Raw genomic sequence first — 17,419 nt, forward strand, 5'->3', positions numbered from 1 at the left:
TAAAAGCACGCGCTTAGCGCGAAGGAAACACACTTCATCTTCATCCTCTATTCTCTTCTCTTCTCTTCTTCTCCTCCAATTCGCCGCTTCAGTCTCATCCTTGTGATTTTCGCGCCTCTTGATGGCGTCATCTTCCACCAGCTCTCTCTATCTCCACTATCTCCCCAAGGTAAGTAACTCCACTAGTAATCCTCTTTTTCTCCTTCAATCACTTTTAGCTTCTGATTCAATCTTTTGAAACTTTTGAAAGGCTTCTTCCGGTTTGCGATTCGAGTTTCGAGGCGGCTCATCTTCTTCTAGCCACCGGTTGTTCGTTTCTCCGGTGGTGTTTCGTCGACAAAGTCCGAGACTTTCTGCGATCAGAGCTTCAGCGGAAGGAAGCTCGATGCGTAGGGGTTACAATGAGTCACAAGCGGTTAGTGGGTTCCCTAATGCTAAAGTTCAGCAGATTGCGTCTAACGTCTTGCCCGTTGGCTCATTCGTTGTCGTCACCTTCGGTACGCTGATTGTGTTGGCATTGAAGCTTTGAAAGTTGCTTTCTTTCTTAGTGCTAATTTGTTTTATTCAGCTGACAGTTTTGTGGAAAGTGGTGGAGAAGTTCATGTCTCCTAAGACTTCTTCATCTGGAGATAGCAAGTCTTCTACGGAAGGAGTGAAGTGGTCGATCGGTCCTGGTACTAATCTGTTACAAGGGTTTGCTGCAAAGGTTGATAGGGAGAACAAGCAGAGGCTTAATGAGTTTGCTAAAGAACTCAGGTCCTTCAGAAGTGTTGACATGTCAGGTGCGATTTAATATGGTTGGAGTTCATGATATTGGATGTAGCTTACCTTTTGAGTGTTATGTTGCAGGATGCAACTTTGGAGATGAAGGACTGTTTTTTCTTGCTGAAAGCCTTGGGTATAATCAGGTCTATAGCACTCTCCCTCTCTTTCACATCTGTTATCTGCCAATTTCATTGAGTAACCATACTCATATTGTGTGTTCAGACTGTAGAGGAAGTCAGTTTTTCTGCAAATGGAATAACAGCTGCTGGAGTTAAAGCCTTTGATGGTGTTCTTCAGTCAAATATTATGTTAAAGGTTCTTAACCTCTCTGGAAACCCTATCGGTGATGAAGGAGCTAAGGTTAGTCGAAATACTAGCATTTAACTTATTTTCCATGTCTTATGGCTATAACGTCCTCAAATTAATCAAGAAAGGATAAAGCATTGATGTTTGCTGATATCTTTAGCTATGAAAATCACATAGAGCTTATTCTGTAGGTGTACATTTCTTTATGAGATAAGATATGGTTTCCTTTTATTTTTCAATGACAGACTTTATGTGCTACATTGATGGAAAATTCTAGCATCGAGATACTTCAGCTGAACAGTACTGATTTAGGAGACGAGGTTTGTCTAAGCAGATGCTGTATCTTTCAAGCTCCCTAGCTAGACATAATTCATTTGATGCATCCAAGTTCTTCCAATGGTCTATGTGCAGGGTGCAAAAGAAGTTGCTGAGTTGTTGAAGAGAAATTCAACCTTGAGGGTTATTGAGCTGAATAATAACATGATTGACTATTCTGTAAGTTCTTTCTTTATATATGTGCCGTACCGTACCTCTATATCGCAGAAATAAGCACCCAGGTGTATGAATTGAATCTATTGTGTTGTGTCTTCTTCACCCCCTTTCTTTTGAAATGGAGGTAGGGATTCACAAGTCTTGCTGGAGCTCTTCTTGAGAATAATACAATACGAAATTTACATCTCAAGTGAGTTTAGGATCGTAGATGGATCTTCTGTTTTAGTCTTTGCTTTTATTTGTTTATATTTCATATCCCTGACATGCTGATCTGTTACAGTGGAAACTATGGTGGTGCTTTGGGTGCCAATGCTTTATCTAAAGGGCTAGAGGGTAATAAGTCTTTACGGGTACATAAACTTCCTCATGTCCCATTCTATGTACTTATCATGTCTTCAAGAGTTAAATCCCACTAAGCCATTGGCCATTCTACTTGCAGGAGCTTCATTTGCATGGAAACTCCATTGGAGATGAAGGGATTCGTGCTTTGATGGCTGGTCTTTCTTCCCACAAAGGTTTGTATTTAAGCAAATTCGATAGAACTCTCTTCATACCTCAAGACTAACTCTTTTCTTACCTCTACTTGTGTACAGGGAAACTGGCTCTGCTAGACCTCGGTAACAACTCAATCACCGCAAAGGGCGCCTTCTATGTAGCAGAATACATCAAGAGAAGCAAGTGCCTGGTTTGGTTGAACCTGTACATGAATGACATAGGCGATGAGGTACTTTTACTTTATAATAATGGGGCTAGAACGTCTGCGTTTGACTGTCTGAATGTTTCTCAATGACTTCAGGGAGCTGAGAAGGTTGCAGATGCTCTGAAGCAGAACCGTTCAATTGCAACCATTGACATTGTGAGTAGTGGCCATTTTCTTCTCCGGTCTCCTCCCTAACTCGAGCTATCTGTGGATGTTAACGCGTTTGTTGGTGTAAAACAGGGCGGAAACAACATCCACGCAGAGGGAGTTAATGCTATAGCCCAAGCTCTGAAAGATAATGCAATTATAACGACGGTCAGCGCCAAAAAAAAACTCTTTCTCATCTTTGTTTCCTTGTTTACTTATAACTTGGAAGATGATGACAGTGCTGGTTTCATTGTTTCTTCAGTTAGAGGTTGGTTATAATCCCATAGGACCTGATGGAGCAAAAGCATTATCAGAAATTCTCAAGTTCCATGGAAATGTGAAGACGCTCAAACTTGGTTGGTGCCAGGTAAAGCCTGTCTACAGCTATTTATTCACAAGCTTGTTTTGTTTGATCATTGTTTGATCTTTCATTCTAATGTCGTGCAGATAGCAGCTAAGGGTGCTGAATACGTTGCAGACATGTTGAGATATAACAACACGATCTCGGTTTTGGACTTGCGAGCAAATGGACTTAGAGATGAGGTACTTGCAGACAGATTTTATCAGCATATTTCAGTTTTTTTTTTTAATATTCGAATTGTTTTTTTCAGGGAGCTTCTTGTTTAGCTCGGAGCTTAAAAGTAGTTAATGAAGCTCTGACGTCCGTGGATCTAGGATTCAATGAGATTCGGGTAAAAAAAGAAGACTTTGTTGTTCAACACTGTCTTTTGTAAGCCACTCCGACGATCTTATTGTTGTGTCTCATATACAGGATGATGGTGCATTCGCCATTGCTCAAGCTCTAAAGGCCAACGAAGATGTAACGGTTACATCAATAAACCTGGGGAACAACTTCATCACCAAGTTTGGACAGGTAAAAGAACATATCCGCTACCACCAGGTCTTTTGTTAAAAGGTTCTGGTTACTGAGACATTGCCCTTTGTTTCTTGTAATCCAGAGTGCTCTTACGGACGCTCGAGACCATGTTCTTGAGATGACTGAAAAGGAAGTAGAGATTTTCTTCTAGAGAGAGAGTCAATAATTTTGCACCTTTAGTTGTTGTCGCATTCTTTATGAGAGGTGTTGAATGGGCTTCAAGCCGAAAATAAAACTTGTTCCTTTGTTGGTTTCCGGTTAAAAAAAAAATCAATTTTTATTTTCAAAGAAGAGCTTCCATTAACCGGGTAGTTAATCTGGTTTATCTCCGGTTTTGAATTGGTTTTCGGTTATCAATCTGGTTATGTTTCAATACGCAAAATAAAATAAGGAAAAGTGAAATAAACCACCAAGTAACAAGGTTAGTTCTAGTGTTGTCGTGTCACACTGTGATTAACTATAAAACCCGGTTTACAACAGATTTTCCCGGTCTGATTTCGATTCGATTCGGTTCATTGAAACAAGGGTAACTCTTGCTTTGAACGGCACAGTAGTTCACAAAAATTTGCCGTTCGGTGCTTCTGATTGGGAACACGGAGCAAATTAGCGAGTGAAGGAGCAATAAAATGGCGCCAAAGCGAGGAAGAAACCGGTCGCCTTCTCCGGACCGGAACGGGATGTTCGCCGGAATGGTAGTTTTCATGGTGGACACCGGAGTCCAGCGCCGTCGATTGCAGGTTTGTGCTCGGAGAGAGAGATAATCAAAATTTTCTCAACTTTTTTTTAAAAAGAGCTCGTCACATCACATTCAAATATCCCATTATTTGCCTATTTGAATTGAAGATATGGAAGCAGAAGCTGGTTCAAATGGGAGGAGCAGTGATCGAGGAAGGTTCGTTGACGAAGAAAGTCACTCATGTTCTCGCCATGACTCCCGAAGCTCTTGTCGGAAAATTCCAGAAAGAACCTCTCTCTCGTTTTAAAGGAGTAAGTTTTTTTTTTTTTTTTAAATTGTTTGATATTTATGTATGGAAGAGACTTCAGGTCAAAAAGTAGAGAGTTTTTTTTTTTTTTCTTTTCTTGCAGCGCCTTCTGCGTTACCAGTGGTTAGAAGATAGTCTAACTTCAGGAGAGAAGGCTAATGAAGACTTGTATCTTCTCAAATTTGGCTCTGAAGAGATTGAAGATCCAAACAAAAAGTCTTTGCCTGCAAGGAGTGGTAGTGAGGATCAACCATCAACTCCAAAACGAGCTAGGGACTCCCCTGATTCTTCTGATACCGTAGGCTTAGATACCCAAAACAATACACAGGGATCACCTACTAGTTGCAGTGTCCCCTCTACTAGTGCTAGCCCTGGAGAAGGCATTTCAGAGACTCCCTCTACTAGTCCACAATCAGAGGTTGACTCTTTTGGTGATGAATCTTTTTGGCTTTGTTGCTATTGGAAGTTCTTATTAATCTTGTTTTGATTTATAGCCCACATCCGTTTACAAACCACCCGATTTGAACAGAAACATCACTGAGATATTTGGGAAGCTAATAAACATATATAGATGTAAGATTGTTACTGGTGTTAATTTTTTTTTTATATATTGCTCTCTTATAGGATCTTAACTCTTTTTCTCTCTTTCAAAAGCTTTGGGTGATGATAGGAGGTCCTTTAGCTATTACAAAGCTATACCCGTCATTGAAAAGTTTCCCACCAAGATTGAAAGCGTTGATCAGCTCAAACACCTCCCTGGGATTGGAAAGTCGTTGACAGATCATGTGAGTGAAAAAATGTGTTCAACATTGCATACTCTTACCCTTTAATGCATGTGGTACTTCCAAGTTTTTCTGCTGCTCTAGTTCTAAGCTTTTGTATCATTAATAGCTTCACTATGAATTTGTTTGATAAGCTTTTGGCAAGCACTATATACACTGATGCATTGTCTTTTTGACCTTTGTTTTGTGTTTCTGTGAGAACTTAACATTATTCTTCTACATGAGTTTGGCAGATTCAAGAAATCGTGACAACAGGGAAGTTATCCAAGTTAGAACACTTTGAAACAGATGAGAAGGTAAATTTGAAGTCCTCAACTAAAGTTATCATTTTTCATTTTCAGTAAAATATAAAATCACATCATTTGCTTCTTTTTTTTCTTGATCTAAATTCATTTAAGAAATTACTGTGCATGACCTGGAGCTAGAGAACCATGTCTAATACCCTTTTTCTTTTGCTATTTGGAATGTTTCCTTACTTTGATTGAAGGTACGTACGATCAGCTTGTTTGGGGAAGTTTGGGGGATTGGTCCTGCTACTGCACTCAAGCTATACGAGAAAGGACACCGCACGTTAGAAGACTTGAAGAACGAGGATTCACTAACGCATGCGCAGAGGCTGGGGTTGAAATATTTTGATGATATCAGAACAAGGATTCCACGCCAAGAGGTGTGATTCCTAGACTTCCGACTTGAATTGTGCTTGCCTTTTATATCCTTGGTTTAGCTTTCTCCTTATATTTTCACACTTTCTGTGTTGTAGGTTCAAGAGATGGAACAACTTCTACAGAGAGTGGGCGAGGAAGTCTTACCTAGAGTAATGAACTTTTCAGTTTATCGGTTTACTCTTCTTTTGGATGTAGAAAATCCTCTCAACGTAATACATCTATCTTTTCTGCAGGTGGATATTGTATGTGGAGGATCATATAGACGTGGGAAAGCTACTTGCGGAGATCTAGATATCGTTATCACACATCCTGATGGACAAAGGTATGTACAATCTTGTTTCCTCTTGTCCTGTGTTTTCTTTTCTAAAACGTTTTTGCATCTTCTGAAACTTGTCTTTGCTTTTATTGTCCTGGCTCCTGGCTTAGTCACAAGGGATTCTTGACAAAGTTTGTAAAGCGTTTGAAGGAAATAAACTTTCTTAGAGAAGATCTCATCTTCAGTACCCACAGCGAAGAGGTAGCTTCGACATTATGTTCCAGTTTCTTGTGCATTTGGTTTGTTAAATTCTATCTTTCAGCATTTGATATAAGATTCTTTTCAATAGGGTACTGGTTCAGGCGTCGACACGTATTTTGGTCTGTGCACTTATCCTGGTCAGGAGCTGAGGCGCCGTATTGATCTCAAGGTAACACTGAAAACTCCTCAAGCCACGCTCATTGCAAAAGATAATCTAATTTGGGTTTATCAAACAAACAAAAAAAGAACAAGATGCGTTGATTCATCACCATGTCTGACTCTGCATTGCTTTTTCTAACAGGTTTATCCGAGGGATATACATGCATTCGGACTAATAGCCTGGACAGGGAACGACGTGCTGAACAGAAGGTATGAACATAATAATAGTCCATTATGCATCTCACCAAAGATAGTGTTGCTAAAATAATAAAGATCACACACACACATCCTTAGATATATTTGCTATGCCATGGAAAATGCAGGCTGAGATTGCTAGCGGAATCCAAAGGATATAGACTCGATGACACTGGACTGTTCCCAGCTACTCACAGCTCAAGTGGTAACCGGGTAAGGGGAACAACAGTGTGAATGATTAAAATGATTTTATTATTGTTTGAGCATTGTGATAATGTTTCCTTGTCAGGGTGGTAGAGCAAGTGCCAGCATGAAACTCTCCACAGAGAAACAAGTTTTCGATTTCTTAGGGTTTCCTTTGCTCGAGCCACACGAGAGGAATCTTTAAGTAACTCACTAAGCCTTTTGGTTCTTGTTTAAGTTATGTTCTTCTGTAAGGAATCAGTTGTTTTTGTAAATTGCATATCTATGGGCAAAGTTATGATGTTAATGCTCTGTAATATTTCCTCTAATGTTAAAAACTACTAGGTTTTAATTTAACTTTCTGGACGTCTTTATGTATTCGACGTGTTGTGAGTTGTGACCATATTAATTTACCATTTTTCTAAACAAACTAATCACACGTCTCTCATAAAGCGTTATGAGTGAGAAAAGAAACGTCCCACATCGGAGACAGAGGAGATATGACTTGTTTATATTACTCTAGAAAGCATCAGGGGTCACGACCTTGCATATCCTTGATTTCTAAGGGGACAGTCCTTTAACCCTGGTTGATGACTCATTGCCGTGTGATCAGAGCGTGATTAGCGGCTAGGTTTGTCTTCGGACTCTCCGTGTTGTAAAGGATCGTTACCTAGCCTAGCCTGGTCTTGACCACGGTTAGGGTGGTTGCACGGTTGTCTGACGGTTCCCCTTTTTTCATTATTCGTTTCTTCACATCCTTTTTTGTCTTCTCATTTCCACCCTTAATTTTTTTACCAACACAAAATCTGATTTAAACACTTCCGTTTTTTTGGTACTGCACAAACATACGTTTTTACACAGAAATTCAGAGGACCATATAACAAAAAAAACTATCAAAATAAAATTTAGTCACTTTCATACATGCATTGATGATGCATGTCAATGCGAAATTAAATTTGTTTTAGCATTGTTCTGTTCTATCTAGTCACTGAATTTTAACATTATAACATTTTTCATTTTTTCACCACATCCATTTTTGTCTTTTTATTTCCACCCTCAACTTTTTAATTACCAACACAAAATTTCACTTAAACACTCCAACTTTTTGGTACTGTACAAACAAATGTTATCACACATAAATTCAGGAGACCATATGAAAAAAAAAACTATCAAAATAAAACCTCTTTTTCATTTTTTTCACCACATCCATTTTATCTTCTTATTTCCACCGTCAACTTTTTAACTACCAACACAAAATCTCACTCAAACACTCGCTTTTTTTAAACTGCACAAACAACATTATTACACAGAAATTTAGGGGACCATATGGCAAAAAATATATCAAAATGAAATTTAGTAACTTTCATACATGCATTGATGATGCATGTCAATGTGAAATTATATTTGTTTTAACATTGTTCCATTCCGACCTAGTCATTGAATTTTAACATTGTAACAATTTTCATTTTTTCACCACATTCATTTTTTGTCTTCTTATTTCCACTCTCAACTTTTTAACTACCAACACAAAATTTCACTCAAACGCTCCAGCTTTTTTGGTACTGCACAAACAGACGTTATTACACAGAAATTCATGGGATCATATGGCAAAGAAACTATCAAAATGAAATTTAGTCACTTTCATACGTGCATTGATGATGCATGTCAATGTAAATTTATATTTGTTTTAACATTGTTCCATTTCGACTTAGTCACTGAATTTTTATATATGCTTGCAGTAAGTTGATAGTGGTGTTTTTTTTAGTCTCAGCTTCTGTGTTTTTCTTGACATGTGATGTTTGTACGCAGCTACGAATTATATGGAAAGATTAAGAGAACGGTAATGCTTCAAATCTCCTTATGCTTTTCTGAACTAAAACTCGGTTAGTTAGGATGGTTTATTCTTAGTAATGATCCACAGAAAAACCTTGGTGAGATATAAAAATGTGAATTTGGTTTCAAATTTTTCGTTTCTTCGGAGTTATTGGCTTCTCAAGACTGTTTTATTTTCTTAGCAAAACTCTAAGAAGTTGACAGTTTTTGTTTTGCACCATTGTGATTTTTTGACAGATCTCCGGAACGTTTTTGTGTAGCGAGTATGGAGGACCTGAAACACTGTTTGTCATACCCTTCATCGACATGTCAATGGAGGTGAAACAAGAAGAATGGTGAATGAAGAAAAAGATGATGAGTTGAATTTAATATTCACTACAAAAAATAATAATTAAGGAGCTATTTGTTTATTTATGTTTTAAGTTGTCTCGTAAAAAGTGGGTTAAAATGTTTTTTATCCACATTTCCAGCCTGTAAAAAAATAAAAATACCAAGATATTTTATGTTTATAATTAGAAGAAGAATAAGATGTATTTTATGCTATTAATTTTAATGAAGAAGATGCAAAAAATTTTATCCACATTTCAATCAAATAAAAAACTTTGGTATGAAAAATTTAGTCACACTGTTATTTTCTAACTGAACTATCTAAACCAATCGAGATAACATCATCAACCAATGATGTACAAAAATTGCTTACTTTTTACTCAAAAGGCAAAATACATGTAAAGTCTTAAGATATACAATTTTCGAAAATCGTTTTCGCTTTATTGTATTTTCTAGTTTTGTTTGTTGTTAATGATTTGAAAGTGAAGAAAGATGTGAGACTAGTACAATGCATAGTTTATGCTGAAACTATTTAATCTTTCAATTGGAGACTAGTACAATGCATAGTTTATGCTGAAACTATTTAATTTGAAAATTATAAATTATGTGATTAAATGGGTTCTTTTATCTTTTGTAGTTAAGAGATATGAAGAGAATAAAGTAGAGAAAGTGAGGAATAGAGAAAAATGTAATAAACTAACATTGAAATTCAAAAGAAGATAAAAATGATTTGAAGATAGGAATGGATTCGAAGAAACCAAAGATTTATGAAGAGGACTGCGATGAAGAAACAGAATATGATGAACAGAAAGATATTAAGAAAGTTGAGTGAATTAAGTTTAGTTCCATGATGGTTTTTTGTGGAGGTTTTAATTATAAAGTCGTTCGTCTTTTGGATGTTTTGTTTTTAGATAATATCCTTTTCTCACGCGTTTCTCCTTTCAATTGGAGACTAGTACAATGCATAGTTTATGCTGAAACTATTTAATCTTCTATTATTTTTTTTGAAAAATGGCTAACTATTTAATCTTATATGTTCTCAATTATATACAATATTTCTTATTAATTAATGGTGCTGTTTGTTTGGGGAGCCTAAAACTTTACTTTTGTTACATATTTTATTTTGATTAGAAAAATAAATTTAAAACATTAATTAATTTAAGTTCGTTGATGTAGACCATTGATATGTAACGTCACCCAGCAAAGCCGCAATATACATTGTTTCTAAAGAGATCATAATACCAGGTAAAATAATGATAAATAAGTTATTTTTTATTTTATTTTATGACCAAGACACATCGTTTATTTAACACAAAAATGTTATTCAGCTTTTCAGCCTTCATTTCTTCTTGAATAACCAGATAAACCAAATGTGTAGTGTAGTAAGATTACCATTCAGACTTCTTTCTTTTTTGTGATTAAGCAAAATGGCTTAATTGGATCAAAGACTGTGGTTGTTAACCTAGGTTTCTTGAGAATGCTCGGTCAAAGAAGAGATTGATAAGTATAAGTTCTTAAAACGAGTTAAGCAGGATTGCAAGTTGTTATCGGAAGTAAAGAGCGATAAGAGCAGCCTTATCATCAAAGTTTCTCAACTTGATATCTCAACTACATAATATTAATATTTTTACATAAATTAGTTGTTTGATTAAAATTTATTATCTAAAACAAATTCAAAGCATCTATTTGCCAATACATAGCAAAAAAAAGTTCTCAAGAGTATTCATTTTTTAATCAAATTCTCAAGAGTATCTAAAAGTGTCTTTTTAGATATTTTCTCTCCTCTTTCCTAATTATTATAATTTTTTCTGTTTTTTGTAATTAGTTAGATACTCATTAAGCACCTCCTGTAAGAGAGAGCTTATTGACATCTTGAAACAAAACTGAACAGCTAATATCGTAAGTAAAATTATATTTTTTAAAAAAATAATAATAACAGCTGAACTCAGCAGTCAGCAGACATGGCTCTTTATGTCGACTTATCATCTATGTTATTAAAATTCAAACATAAATTAGATTTGTTTGGAAACATAGATAACAATTTTTTTTTAAAAAAAAATTATTTGGAAACGTAGATTGCAGTTAGAGATGGCAATCATGGACTTGGACCGCGGGTCTGGCCCGTAAAAGACTATCGCGGGACGGTATTGAGACAAGGTTTTCAAGGCCCGTAAATTTGTGGGCCTCGCGGGACGGGTCTTTGCGGGATTGGGCCTTTTACGGGATGAGCCGAAACGGATCATGCGGGATTACATGGACCCGCATTTTTTTTTCATTTCTTATTTTACCTGAAAAAAATGAGAGAGAGAGTGAGAAGAAAGCGATTCTTGTGACTTTTCCCCCAGAAAACATAAGGAGTTCGGATGATGATGATTCGAGCTCCGGTGATGATGATTCGAGATTCGGTGATGACGACTCCAGCTCCAGCGATGAGGATTCGAGCTCTGGTGGTGTTTTGATTTGGTTTTCTCTTTTTATTACACACAAATATGAATTGCTTTATTACAATGTGAGATTTCTTGTTTAAGTTGGTTGGTTTTGTTTTCAATATTGTAAAATTGTGTTTTTCTTAAATTAAATTTAGTTACAATGATGTTGTTTAAGAGAAAAGTTAGTTGTATATCATGTTACTTGTATAATTTGACAAAGTGATTCACAATTTTTTTTTGAAATCCAAAGAATTACAAAGAGAGATGGTTTGATGAAGACATACAACACTTGAGCCAAGTTATTACAAAGACAACAACTCAAGTAGATTTAAATTTAATAAAATCTTATGCTGATAACAAAAAAAATGCTTTTAACTCAAGAACGCAAGCACAAACAGAGCTTTATGGCATTGATTTTGATAAGGCTTTAGTGAAGCTTAATGAGCTCTCTTCAACTCTCTTACAAAACTCTTCCACTTGAACATTCATGAAGGAAGCTGTAGTAGGCAGTTTGATAAGGAGGCATCCCGAGGGATGGCTCGCAAATTCGTATATGTTTTGCGGTACGGGTTTGGGCCGGCATTCTGAGGACCGCTGCCCGTGCGGGACAGACCCGCTGTGACCCGCTCGATGACTAACCCGCCGCGGTACAGGACGGGATGGGTAAACATGTTTGACATCTCTAATTGCAGTTTAAAAAAAAATTGTTTGGAAACATGGATTGCAGTTTCAAAAAAGAGGTTTGTTTGAAAACATAGATTGCAGTTTAAAAAAAATATGTTTGTTTGGAAACATGTAGGAGTATATTAAGAAAAAAAGTAATGGACTTATATTTTTAAGAAAAATTTGAAGTCCATTATATTATGAGAAACTATCTATCTGATACCTATTCGGGTTTCCGGGATCAAAGATTTCAGCGTCATTCTAATATTTCTAAATTTCAGTCCGGGTTCGCTTCAGATTTTTGTGGGTTCGGTTCGAGTTCGGATAACCCATTTACATTACTTTTAAAATTTTAAAATTCATTATATTCAGGGCCGGCTCACTAGGGGGGACAAGCGGTGCTACTGCGCCGGGCCCAAGCATGTGTCCCCCGTATAATAATAATTAAGGAGCCCAAATTTTTTATAAATCTATATTTTTATATATAGAAAAATTATAAATAAAATTGAAACGGACCCAAAATTATTAGATATGTATATATTTTTATTTTTATTACACTATATACAACATATTAGTAATTAAATTTTAAAAATATTTTAAACATTATCTGCATATAAATTTTATAGGGTAAAAAATGTTTTTGCCCTAGAGCCCCTAACAGTGTTGAGTTGACCCTAATATATACTTTAAATTTCTCAAAAACTATAAACAAAATAATATATTAAATATTAATTTGAATAACATATGTCAGAATATCTAGACTTAACATATAAATTAGTTTAGTTCAAATATTTGGATAGAGAATCAATAATAATTTTAAGTATTTTTGGTGTTTTAAGTATACTTTTACTATTTTATATATTTACTATTGATTATTTGTATATATTTTTAAGTATTTAAACCAGCTTAAAAATATCGTATATATTCTATATGTTTTTATATATATTTAATATAAAAAAATAATATATATATAAGTATATAAATATATTTCGGATACATTCGGATATAGGTTTTAATTTAATTTTTTGAACGTCTTTATGTATTCGAGGTGTGATGATCATATTACTTTACCATTTTTCTAAACAAAATTAACCACACGTCTCATAGATAGCGTTAGTAAATGAGAAAAGAAATAAGAAACGTCCCACATCGGAGACACAGAGGAGATATGACTTGTTTATATAACTCTAGAAAGCAACAGGGGTCACGACCTTACTTGAACAGGATCTGTTCTATAGGAAGTACCTTTGTATCCTTGATTTCTAAGGAGACAGTCCCTTAACCCTGGTTGATGACTCATTACCGTGTGATCTGAGCGTGATTAACGGCTAGGCTTATCTTCGGACTCTCCATGCTGTAGAGGATCGTTACCTAGTATGGTCAAGACCATGCTTAGGGTGGTCGCACGGTTGTCTGACAGGTCTCTTTTTTTCATTTCACTACATCCATTTGTTTCACCCTCAACTTTTTTTCTACAATAACGAAATCTCGCTACAACACATTGTCTTTTTCGTAGTACCCAAACAGACATTACAGAGAGATTTAGGGACCATATGGAAAATAAACTAATCAAAGAGGGAACTTTGAGAAGACTCTGTTGATGAAATTGTCGGAGTATGCACTGAGGGTATCTCAAAAGTTCTCACTTCCATACATGCATTGATGATGCATCATCGTGTCACTGTGAAATTATTTTATGACAGTTGATAAAAAAAAGTTATGATGTTTTGGTCTGATCTTAGTAATGATCTACAGAAGAACCTTGGTGAGACTTGAGAGATATCAAATGTTAATATGGTTTCAATAGAAAGTTTATTTGTTCTTAGTTATAAGCTTCGTAAGTCTGTTGGTTTCAAAACTGTTTTATTGAGTAACAACAACAATCGTTTTGGTTCACATCGACTGGATTCAAGAATATTAAGTGAGGCTAACCTGTGGCGAAGATAAAAGCTGAGCATCGTGATTACTGAACCGTGAATGGAGAAGAGAACAAAATAAACTTTCCAGAAGTAACCAACGGTCATATGGCATGGACAGAGTTCTATTTTCAATGCAGCCAACCTAGGAGCAAGACTTTCTATTAGCTAAGGGGAGCATCAGACATTTCCAAATCTACAAGAAGAACATACATATTGGAACGTATTGTTGTAAACATTGAGTCAGTGTACGTTAATTATCATCAAGGTCTTCTTCGGGGTCAAGAGCGAAATCCAACCAAGTTGAGTCAGTGACACTGGACACTGACTCAGTGCATGTTACCAAAAACATTCATATTCAAAAGAAAGAAAAAAAGTTACGTAGAAGGGAATGTTACTATATGTTTTACCAAAGAAAAATGTTCTTGTATGGCATTTCAGTTGGTATTCTCAAAAGACTTATGATTATGAATGTGTTTTTTGGTTATTGAATTTCAAACATCTCTAACGACCATGCTCAGCGTAGTCATCGCAGGCTTGTAATAGAAAAGTATCATTTTATGTGATTTTTTTGGGTGTAAATGTGATTTTTATTATTATTTTCTAAAGAAATCGATGATAAAAACTGTAGTAACTGAAGGGAACTAAATTATGATACTATGATAAAAAATTGATAATAAGCACACGCAAGTTTATAAGAATATTATCCTCAGAATAATAACTTACATAGAGATTAAATCAACTTAATTTTTATAACTTGTATGAAAACAATAATATTAGATATAAAACTTAGTATTTAACTTCTGTTATTTTTTTTCAGATTCTTTTTTATTTTTCTTAATCTTTTTAGATTTGGTAGCTCGCTTCTTCGATCTTGCAATTTTTCTCTCCTCTTCCCAGTCGAGAGAAGATAAAAAATCGCTATAGATGAGGCTCTCACTCTGGTCCATAAACATGACGTCAACACGTACCTCAGCTCCTTCGTCCATATTAAACCATCGGTCTGGTATACCTTCGATCTCAATCTTTCTCATATCATTGCTTCGAAGATCATAAGAGAGAATGTGAAAAGGAGAAATAAAATCTTCTGGTATCAGGAGAACGTTGCCATTTTGAGTTGTACCTTGAACCTTGAACAGAGCCGGTCTTGGAGGGAAGCCAATGAAGCTTGTGCTTCCAGCCACCAAATATTATCATCCTAAACGGCCACATTTGAACAGAAAGTTCTTAGTAGCCCAGCGGTTGGGTGGTTGTTGTAACCTGTTACAGGTTGCGGGTTCGAGGGACTTCAGCCACATTTTTTAAATTGGCTTCTAGCCATATAATAACTAGGACCGGCTCTGACCTTGAAGCTATTAACCAAAGGCAGCTGAGAAGGCTTCAAAACCAAACTCTTGCACGACCATTTCTCGCTCCCGACATCTTCCACAGTCCATAAAGCCAAGACACCCTTGTCTCTAAGATTGATTTGGTCAAATAGAGTTGCTTTTCCACCACACTCCAAAAGAGTGAGATCATCTTTCAAGATACTTTCATCTAGCTTGGGTACATGGATCATGTTGAACTCTTCGGATCTAATGTCGAAACTCACAACAACAAGTCTATAAAGATCAAGCCAAGCCAAGTAATATATAACCCCATCGATAGAGATTCCTCCTTTGGAAGGCACGTGAGGACAAAAGTCCGTTGGAGTTAGAGCAGCCTTTCTCCAAGAACCTCGTCCATGTTTCAAGACAAGGACTCGATTCTCTGAACTTATGACTACCCTAGTTTCTTCTAAGAATACGCTTACAAGGGAGATCACTTTGTACTTATTGCTAATAGGGTCGTATCCGAAAAAATAGGCCACGTTTTTTTCTCCTCCTGGAGGTACGACCATGTGCTTGGATTTGCTGAAGGGTAAGGTGATAAATTGTCCGGTGGCAGGGTTATGGATGCGAGGTTTTTTCCAATAGACGTAGAACATGAAGCCACCAAGATTTTGCAAGATGTAACCTCCCATCTGTGTGTCGTTCTGACTGTGGTCAACTACAAAGGTAGACGTAGCGGGCCCAGTGTCTTGAGGAGCCAGTGTGAGTAGGACATAGTCATCGTAGGTGGTTTGATCCCGTAAACACATGTAAAGACGAGGGGATGGGACGGTGAGGAAACGGTTACAGAAATAACGTGAGCGGATGAGTGATAACCAGGGCTTTGAAACGCACATGAATCCCATCAGGGATTTCGAAGGCAATCTCGTGAGAATCTCATCCGTCACTAAATGCATAGGAAGCTCCGGTGTAACGGTAGACAAACTCATCGTCAAGCTCAATCTTGGAGAGAAAGTTATCTCAGTGATATAGGGTTTATAAATTTATGGAGGAAGTGTTAAAAGCTGTACTTGCTTCCTTTTTCTTCTTCTCAATGGTTAATTTCCTTTTATTTTGATTTTCTTTCGAGTCTTAGTTTACTTTTTTAGCCGTTTGATCCTAGCATATTCTTTTATTTCATAATTAAACCTTTTCTTGAAAATAAATTCGATATTCTTCAAGAAGCGAGTAATTTAGTTTCTAGTTTATGTATATGTTATGCTTCCACAGTGAGAAATAAGGAAACTTTCTATGAAACAAGGGATGAGTATTTGGTATTTTTCTTCTTTACACCCCAAACGAGAGAATCAAACATCCAAAAGATTTTATTTTCTTTTTCTTGGAAATCATTTTACAAAAAAAAAAGATTTCTATATTTCTACCATCACTCGGAGACGAGGTAGATAGGTACATATGGCAGAGGACAGCATGGGAAGAGAAAATACAAAGGACAGCATGAGTACGTGGCAGTAGCAGAGTAGATGGGGAGAACTATTGAGTAAACCGCCACGTGGCTGCTTGTGATTGGAAAAAGAAGTTTGATACAAGATAAAAAAACGCCATGCATCGTCTTCTTCTTTTTCTTTTTTTTCTTCTTTTTTTTTATAATAATTATATATTAATATTTCATCCCAAAATGGCAAATCGGAGCAATACATAGATCCCGGCTACAAAGTAAACGCCATGCATCGTCTTCTTCGTTAATCAAGAAAATTGTATCGTGAGTTTGTTAGAGTCATCTCCTCATCTTTTCTCTGAGTTATTGACACTTATTTAATGGAGTTTCTCTCTATGTTGTTCTAGAGTTGTTTCTTCAATCTTCACTCTTCACACATTGAGATTGGATCCTTGTTTTATGAACATCGATTCAAGGTTACAATTCATCTTTTTCTTCGATACAGTTTCTCTGTATCAAAGAAGAAGTATTATTTAATTGCTTGATTAGCAAGCTAAAGCGTCCGTGTTGATTGTTCCGCGCACATTCAAACTTTTTTTCTTTCCCTTTGTGATTAAGTCAATGGATTGATTGATCAGATGAAATAGTTATTACTACCCCAATTTCCTTGGCATATCGCAACATGCGGACATCATCTCCTTCAGAATTATACAATGTATGTTTTCCTGTATTGTG

The 17,419-nt window shown here is 36.2% G+C and overlaps 3 protein-coding genes and 1 non-coding gene across 6 annotated transcripts; 3 read left to right on the forward strand and 1 right to left on the reverse strand.

Annotated features, from left to right (window-relative positions):
* Nucleotides 1–3,575, forward strand: LOC106453096 (NLR family CARD domain-containing protein 3). Of its 2 annotated transcripts, none has more exons than XM_048766322.1 (18): nt 1–169; nt 251–497; nt 569–782; nt 850–908; nt 988–1,125; nt 1,317–1,391; nt 1,483–1,566; nt 1,692–1,753; nt 1,844–1,913; nt 2,003–2,078; nt 2,157–2,287; nt 2,360–2,419; nt 2,504–2,578; nt 2,673–2,777; nt 2,858–2,953; nt 3,022–3,102; nt 3,183–3,284; nt 3,370–3,575. In XM_048766322.1, the coding sequence occupies exons 2-18, from the start codon at nt 402–404 to the stop codon at nt 3,436–3,438; spliced, it is 1,593 nt and encodes a 530-aa protein (XP_048622279.1). In that variant the 5' UTR covers nt 1–169; nt 251–401; the 3' UTR covers nt 3,439–3,575. The 2 variants fall into 2 exon arrangements, with proteins under 2 accessions (XP_048622279.1, XP_013750783.2); XM_013895329.3 differs by having other exon boundaries at nt 576–782.
* Nucleotides 3,576–3,775: 200 nt separating this feature from the next.
* LOC106453095 (DNA polymerase lambda) lies at nt 3,776–7,149 on the forward strand. 2 transcript variants are annotated; one of them, XM_013895328.3, is made up of 14 exons: nt 3,776–4,024; nt 4,131–4,274; nt 4,374–4,688; nt 4,765–4,843; nt 4,925–5,055; nt 5,286–5,348; nt 5,540–5,719; nt 5,813–5,866; nt 5,951–6,039; nt 6,144–6,234; nt 6,323–6,403; nt 6,536–6,603; nt 6,717–6,801; nt 6,878–7,149. In XM_013895328.3, exons 1-14 carry the CDS (start codon nt 3,914–3,916, stop codon nt 6,974–6,976), a joined length of 1,590 nt encoding a protein of 529 aa, XP_013750782.1. In that variant the 5' UTR covers nt 3,776–3,913; the 3' UTR covers nt 6,977–7,149. The 2 variants fall into 2 exon arrangements, with proteins under 2 accessions (XP_013750782.1, XP_022563983.1); XM_022708262.2 differs by having other exon boundaries at nt 6,886–7,149.
* A 6,080-nt stretch (nt 7,150–13,229) lies between these two features.
* Nucleotides 13,230–13,446, forward strand: LOC125592226. Its single transcript, XR_007328067.1, has one exon. It is a non-coding gene; the product is annotated as a small nucleolar RNA U3 (small nucleolar RNA).
* A 1,781-nt stretch (nt 13,447–15,227) lies between these two features.
* Nucleotides 15,228–16,238, reverse strand: LOC106412963 (F-box only protein 8-like). Its single transcript, XM_013853827.1, has one exon. The coding sequence runs from the start codon at nt 16,236–16,238 to the stop codon at nt 15,228–15,230; it is 1,011 nt and encodes a 336-aa protein (XP_013709281.1).
* Nucleotides 16,239–17,419: the final 1,181 nt, after the last annotated feature.

Source organism: Brassica napus, chromosome C8, assembly GCF_020379485.1.
Source record: "Brassica napus cultivar Da-Ae chromosome C8, Da-Ae, whole genome shotgun sequence".
Taxonomy (NCBI): Eukaryota; Viridiplantae; Streptophyta; class Magnoliopsida; order Brassicales; family Brassicaceae; genus Brassica; species Brassica napus.